Source organism: Austrofundulus limnaeus, unplaced genomic scaffold, assembly GCF_001266775.1.
Source record: "Austrofundulus limnaeus strain Quisiro unplaced genomic scaffold, Austrofundulus_limnaeus-1.0 Scaffold483, whole genome shotgun sequence".
Lineage (NCBI taxonomy): Eukaryota > Metazoa > Chordata > Actinopteri > Cyprinodontiformes > Rivulidae > Austrofundulus > Austrofundulus limnaeus.
In genome coordinates, this window is record NW_013952885.1 from 52,032 (window position 1) to 59,485 (window position 7,454).

Consider the following 7,454-nt stretch of genomic DNA (forward strand, 5'->3'; position numbering starts at 1 on the left):
TCTTGGAGGAGAGACGAAACGTTTCATTAGAGAAGAACCCGTCCAGAAGACCTATACAATTTTTTTCTTTTTCAGTGAAAGTAGTTTGAAAATTGGGTTTTGTGTTTACGGTTTAGAGAAATGGATGGATGGTTTCAAGAAATGTGTTTTAGTAACAGAAAAAACTGTAAATAATCTGACTGATATTTTATAATTTTTTAGCCTCAGCACGTTTATAAAAACACACATCATGAAGTTAAATAAGGATCTTTATTGTTTCAGTTTTTGAGCATTACATCATGAATATACAGAAAACTAATACAGATACAGAGCTGATCATCAACATTGTATTACAGGTTTTAGGTACAGAAGAGCTGCATGTTCCTGAAAAAAAGACAAAAAAAGACAAAAAAGCAACAACAAAAAWATCTACCTTTTGTTATTTTAAACAACACAACAACATCTAAACAAAATTATCATCATCTTTATTGTTTCAGTGATCAGATTTACAACTTTCACCACGAGATAACAATTAGTAACAGTTTTTAGGAAGTTTTGTAGCAAAGACTTCAGGTCAACAAACAGGGTCCAAAAAACACAAACAACAGAACAAATAATAACAAACAACACCACTTCATAATTAGGCTCAATTTACAGATGATTTATTAATGCTTTAGGTTCTTCAGTTTCCTCATAAAACATTTAAATCTGATTTTAAGACACAACTTATGGTGAAATCAAATGAAGCTTCAGTGAGTTTTAGATTTGATAAAACAAAATTCATACAAAGTGAGACAAATAAATGATCAGCTGATAAAATCTGGATCAATAAACAAACGAAACACTAAATAAAATATGTCAGAGTTGCAGAGTATTGCAGGAATTGGATTACATCTTTAAAACAGCTTTTAGGATCTTTGATTTCTTTTAAATTGACTTCTCATGTGTTTTGTTCTCACTTCCACCACTTCTTGTCTTTCTGTATTTTCTCCTCTCTCCCCTTCACGTTGGCTTGTTTCTCCCTGTTTGCTCCCTGGAACAACTCATGATGGTTTCCTTCATAKTTTCCTGTGCAGCATCCCGTCTCCAGCTCCCTCATGTTCAGTTCTCTCTGGTTGTTCAGTTCAGTCATCATGGATGCCGTGTCTCTTCTCCTCTCCTCTTGTTCTCTCTTCTTTCCCTCCCCTCCCTCCCCTCTCTCCCTCTCAGTCTGGAGTWGTTCAGTCATTTTCTGCATCATATTGTTAAACATTTCCAGTAATTTTCTGTCCTTCTCCTCCTCTTTCTCCCTCATATACTGTTGTTYCTCCTCCTTGGTTTCTCTCTGTGCCTCCTGAAACATCTCAAAGGTTTTTCTCACAGTTCTCTCCATGATATGTCTGATCTTTTCTTCTTGCTCTTTGAGTTCTCCTTCTCTCTGTTCTTTAAACGAAGCCATCATGGTGGCCAACTCTCTTTGCCTTTCCTGCCTCTCCTTCTCTCTTTCGATCTGCAGCTGCTCAAACATATTCTGCATCATGGTCTTTATTTCTCGCTCGACTTCTTCTCTGTCTTTGTGTATCTGCTCCTCTTTCTCCTTCAGGTTTTGTAGTTTTTTCTCGTGCACACTCAGAGCTTCCTGAAACATCCTGAAGATCTGTTGGTTTGTGTTKATCAGCTCTCTCTCCCCTCCGTTCTCACTCTGGGTGTTCTTTTCATTCTCAATTTCTCTTTTTCTCTTCTTTTCTTCTTGTTCTTCATGTTTTTCTACTCTCCCCCCAGCCTCCAGGACTCCTGTGGAAAAACACCTCAGAGTCTGAACAACGATCTAACAGCAGGTGATGAACGCAGCTCAGAACATAAAGGAGGTGGAGGATGTCTCAAACTCAGAATTATTTTACTTGAAGGAGAAAAGGTGAAAAAGAAATGTGTTTGTGTTTTAGGAGATTTATAAAACAAAGCACACAAAAGCTTTACCTTCACATTCAAACTGCATCAGGTCATCTGAGCAGATTTCGATCCCGTTGGCTCCGAGGACCCGCTGTGCTCCTGGAACAGACCTGAATAAAAAATAACAATAATAATATCATTCAGCTTCTTAAAGCTAGACGTGGTTGAATTCATAATCATTTGGACACAAAATAAACAAACAAATAAAAATGTATTTTATACCCGTCTTGTATTTTCTTTTGTTTCTTCTCTCTGTTCCTCTGCAGTGTCTCATATTCATCCTTTAATTTCTGCAAGTCTTTTTGACATTTTTCTTCTGCTTCTCTCTCCATTTCTTCTTTCCTTTTACGCATTTTCTCCTCTTTCTCCCTCAGGATTCGTTGTTTCTCCTCTTCAGTTGTCCTCTCAGCCTCCTGGAACATCTCGTTGGTGTAGTGGCTTCCCCCGTTCTTCTGGACGATGTCTCTGATCTTCTGCAGGAGCTGGAGGACCTGAGGCTTCTTGTCCGTCAGCCTGTTGTTGAAGACATGAAACTGGTTTTTACAGCTGGACACAAGCTCCTGCAGTTCTCGACTGTCAGACAAGAACTCTTCGATGGTGCCACCTTCAAGAAGGTCTCCGTGAGTAAAGAGGACCATGCAGTATCTGAGAATATCCGGCTCAGGACCAGAGGACTCTGAAGTATCTGAGACTGTCCAGCTCAGGACCAGTGGACTCTGATGTATCTGAGATTGTACGACTCAGGACCAGAGGACCATGCAGTATCTGTCTGCAGCCTGTCCAAAGACTTCTTGGATCCGTTTCACCGTCTGCTTCTCTGCTTCGGTGAACCTGCTCAGTGAGACCACCACCAGGAAGACGTGGGGTCCAGGATCAGAGAAGGAGACACATGGGCTCAGATCTTTGGCTGTTTTATCTGAACCAAACCTGGTGTCAGTCAGACCCGGCGTGTCAATGACAGCAACCCTCTGTCCATCCACCACACCAGTCTCTTTGGCACATTCCACCGTCAGAGCCCTGGGACTGCACCTGGACTGGAAGCAGCTTCGACCCAGAATGGTGTTCCCGCTGGCGCTCTTCCCAATCCCGCTCTTCCCCACCAGAACTATCCTCAGCTCATCAGATTGATTCAGGCTGGATGCTGAGGAAAACAAAGTCAGCAACAGTCAGAGACTAACGAGAGGCGAGGAGGAGGGAGGTGATGATGTCAGTGTGCACACAAAGAGCTGAAGGAAGAGGCCGAAAACAGCAAAACATTTTCTAAAGAGAAAAACTACAAAACTTTAAGAAAAATTAACATAAAACTAACTAAAAATGACAAACACTTACAAAGTATAAATGACTAACGAAAAGTAGCTAAATGCCTGTTAGTGAGTCTGCAGATAGCATAACCTTTAGCTCAGTATCTGTACATCTGATTGATTTTTAKSTACATCTGTTTTCTAAGATCAGTCAGCTGCGACAGACTATATCAGCTGAAACTAAAATCCTCTTTCACTTTACCATGAACTGTAATAACCTCTGTTTCCAACTGTTTTTAACAGCAGGAGCTTCTCTTTAAAATAACTGTTAAATTAATTTAAAAACAACATGATATTAATCAGAATAAAGACATCTTTTTAACTTTTAATTCAGAAATTTACACATGAAGACTGGAGGACATGAGGACATGAAGACATGAGGACATGTTTCTACTCACCAAAACCGATGGACATGTTTGGATCTGGTGTTGGTTCTGGCCGGGTTACAGAGAGCAGCAGAGGCTGAAGTGAAGAAACAGATCCTGCAGCCTCCTCTAATATAACCACACTCCCTCCTCCATGCTCCCCTCCCCCTCCACGCTGTGCTTTCACTTTCTGACTGTCAGAATGAAACTGCAACTTTTTCTTATCATGAGAATAAAAAACATTACAGACACCAAAATAAGCTTTAAAGCAAAACACGATCTAATTCTGAAAAATGTCCTTATTTTTATAAAACCCAATATAAAAAATGTCAATCAGTTGGAGAAAAACTTAAAAAAGCTTCCTTCTGTAAATGTTCCATCAGATGAATGTTTTATTTCATTAAAGCACTTTAAGACAAAACTATTAACTCTTTCTCTAACTATGTAACTACATATTAATTCAGTTTATTACAGTATAATTACAGTTATTGTTTTATTTGTTATTCACACGCAAAGCAAATTATCACATATTTCTGTGTAACTTTTGTGAAAATGTTAACTTATTTTTCACAAGGTAAACTCTGGTAATTTGGAGATTATAAAACAAGTTGCTAATGAGGACTTGGGGGAAAACATTTTTTCATGAGCTCAGTGAAAACATCGTTGTCTATGTGATATCCTACAGCGCCACCTAGTGTAGATTTTTATTTTGTTTGTCATTACTTATCCTGATACTTGGTGCAATGTGGACTAAATTAGATAATTAATTTTATTTGTCAAGTATCAGATGTCTGATTATGTCTCTAACTGATCTGAGTAATTCATAAAATGTCATCAAGACTTCACTTTGTTTTATCACAATAATTATAATTAATTACAATGACCAGGTCAGGTTGAGGAGGCGGCACAGTGGTACAGTGGTTAGAGCTGTCGCCTCTCAGCCAGAAGGTCACAGGTTTGCATCATGGACTTTCTGGGTGGAGTTTACATTTTTCCTCCCACAGGAAAAAAAGCCTGTTAGTCTATATTCTGAGGTCAGAGTGTGAACGTTTGTTTGTCTCATGGACATGTCACCTGTCTGTCCTCCATGCAGAGACTGCTGCAGACTGTAAATGAGAGCTGCTGCTTTGTCAGACAAATTTACTTTAATTTGGAAGCCTTATGAACACGGACTGGCTTCATTCACTTCCTCCACTGCCGTTGCTAAACTAACTAGCAGTGTTGCCAGATCTCGTGACAGAAACAAGCAACCAGCTCTATGAAAACAAGCCCAAAATAAGCCCAACTGGCAANGGAGAGACGAAACGTTTCATTAGAGAAGAACCCGTCCAGAAGACCTATACAATTTTTTTTTCTTTAAGATCTATTAACTTAATATAAACTACAAAATGTCTTGAATTGTCCAATTTTATTGTTGTACATTTGTCAGCACAGCCTTGACAGGTTAAAACTGCCAAAATAAGAAAGAAAAAAATCATGGTGGATGGTAGATATCAGTGATCTGATACCTACCTTCAATCTTTGTTGTTTCAGCATTCGAGGACCACAGCTTATGAACAAGGAAATATGGGAAAGCTATACTGTACAAACTGAATGAAAAAAAATGGTTCTAACTGAAAATATCAGCTTTAATATATATATTTAAATCAAAGGGTTAAATTTGGCATCTGACTGCTGAGTTAAAACTAACATTACCAGTAAATAAAAATGAGAACGCATTAAAAAATAGTACGCCTATGACACAAGTATATGAGTTGTGTGTTTTAATACAAATAGAAAAAGGGGTGTGGTCACGTCACATGGTCAAAAGGAAAGATTTGCCACCATCTAGTGGCTAAAAATAGGTACTGCCTTTTTGTGCCTGTTGCTTCACTCCCCCTCCGGTCAGTCCAAGCAGCGACAGACAGCCGAGGAGGACGCTTCAACATGGCTACCAGGTGGGGGATCTGCAGCGCTGGAAAAATCAGCCATGATTTCACTGTGGCTCTGAAAACTCTTCCAGCCGAAGACCACCAGGTAAATTCTGTTAGCAGCGACGGAAAAACAAAGTCAAAATCCCGCGATAGAAAAGTCGCCGAGACTTCTGGCTTCTTCAAACAAGGCAAGCTGACTGATTCAGCAGCTTCCGCAGATTTAAGTTGAATTAAAATCAGTTTCTGGTCAAATGAAAGGGTTAACATGTTGAACATCTGCAGACAGTAGCTTTCATTGGATAAATGCAATAAAAAATAAAGAAAAACACGAAAGTTTGCGAGTAGTCATCGTCGGCACGCTTTTGTGTACGAAGTTTTTTCATTCTTTACCGTAAAATACTAAATATACAGGCACATATATTTTCATGTTATAAACAAAAAAAATTTAAACAATAAAAACACTGAAACGAACTTGATAATAACTTTGATACTTTCCAAATACACAAAAATGTTGTGTAAGCTTGTGAGAGATGACTTTTTTTTAACATTATCTAACATAATCTGGGACATCCAAGAGACTTCTGAGGAGTTTCAGGTGAACTCAGTCACGTGCAAAAGAGGGCTCACAGAGGGTCATGTGCCCCATCATCACCTGACTGTTGGGGCCCTGATACACACCTTTGGCTCACAGGGGGCCATACTTGCAATAAGAGCATTGTATGCAGTGTTGCCAGATGTTGCGATAAAAACAAGCAACCTCTATGAAAATAAGCCCATCTGGCAAACCCCCACATAGAGGTAAATTATTACAGTACTGTATAAACATATACATTTATTATTGCATTATACATAAACAACAACAAAATTATGATAAAAATTACCATAAAAATGAACAACTTTAATGGTTTGAATAATTTAAATTGTTTTAATAACATACACTTTAAACTGATCATAAAAAAGTGCATTTTGCAGCAAAATGACAGTACAGTCAACAAAAACTCCTAAAAATCTTTTTTCCTCACTCTTTATTATTTTTTCCCCATATTTTTCTGACTTACTGCGACTCATTCACACTCTGTTTTGTTACTTATATCCAGAGGTGAAGAAGTAGTTTTTGCTGATATTATGACAAAAAAAAAATCGGTTCCGGCTCTCTCACTCAATTCGTGCAATTTAATCAGCAAATTCCAAACAAATTAAAACTTATCAATATTTTACTGTACTTAAATTGTATCCCAAAGTAAGCAGCGTATTTATTTATTTATTTATTTATTTATTTATTTATTTATTTATTTGTCTGTGCACCACGTGTAAAATGTCCCAGTCCATTAAATCGAGTGCACCAATCCCCACTGTGTTTTAGAGGCAGACGCGCATGTGCGCTGTATCAAGTCTCCTGTCATAAGTTCTGAAACGGACCGGACCACACTGCCTCACCCCTGCTTGTTTTCCCGTCACTCTGGGCTCTGGTGTGTGTGTGTTTGAAGTGTGCCGACTCAACTCGGGCGGGAGCGACAACCAGGAAAAAGGGGGAATGGGAGGACAAACCCACTATTCCTTGTGTTCTGCTTCAACAGGAGCAGAGAAAGAAAGACAACCCAAAATAAGCAACTCACGTTCAAAAACAAGCCCAAAAAAACGCAACCCACGACTCACGGAATTTACAAGTGATTTTAGAAAAAAAGAAGCCCAAAGTAAAATAATAATAATAATAATAATACTAATAATAATAATACTAATAATAATTGTTGCGGACCTGGCAACACTGATTGTATGAGGAGGACAACTGGACACGAAGGCCTCCACCTCTGTTTAATGGTGGATGTTTTTCTTCACAAAGATGGCTTCCTTTACTCCTCTCTCAAACCAACGTTCCTCTCTATCAAGGATGAGAACGTCTTCATCACTGAAAGAGTGACCGCTGGCCTGTAGATGAGTGTAAACTGCAGAGTCCTGGCCTGTAGATG

The 7,454-nt window shown here is 38.7% G+C and overlaps 2 protein-coding genes across 2 annotated transcripts in view; one reads left to right on the top strand and one right to left on the bottom strand.

Moving 5' to 3' along the window:
* Nucleotides 1-934: 934 nt before the first annotated feature.
* LOC106529987 (DNA ligase 1) lies at nt 935-3,670 on the bottom strand (the record flags this gene model as incomplete). The annotated part of the gene is given in 5 exon segments (XM_014025535.1): nt 935-1,752; nt 1,936-2,018; nt 2,131-2,543; nt 2,664-3,049; nt 3,608-3,670. Coding segments are annotated over 5 exon segments (1,763 nt in total), but the record flags the coding sequence as incomplete, so codon positions are not given.
* Nucleotides 3,671-5,456: 1,786 nt separating this feature from the next.
* The window catches only part of LOC106530000 (trans-1,2-dihydrobenzene-1,2-diol dehydrogenase), a 7,874-nt gene continuing 5,876 nt past the window's right edge, over nt 5,457-7,454 (top strand). The window contains exon 1 of the mRNA XM_014025546.1: nt 5,457-5,590. Coding sequence (XP_013881000.1) covers nt 5,501-5,590 — 90 coding nt within the window. The 5' untranslated portion in view covers nt 5,457-5,500. The remainder of the gene's footprint in view (nt 5,591-7,454) is intronic.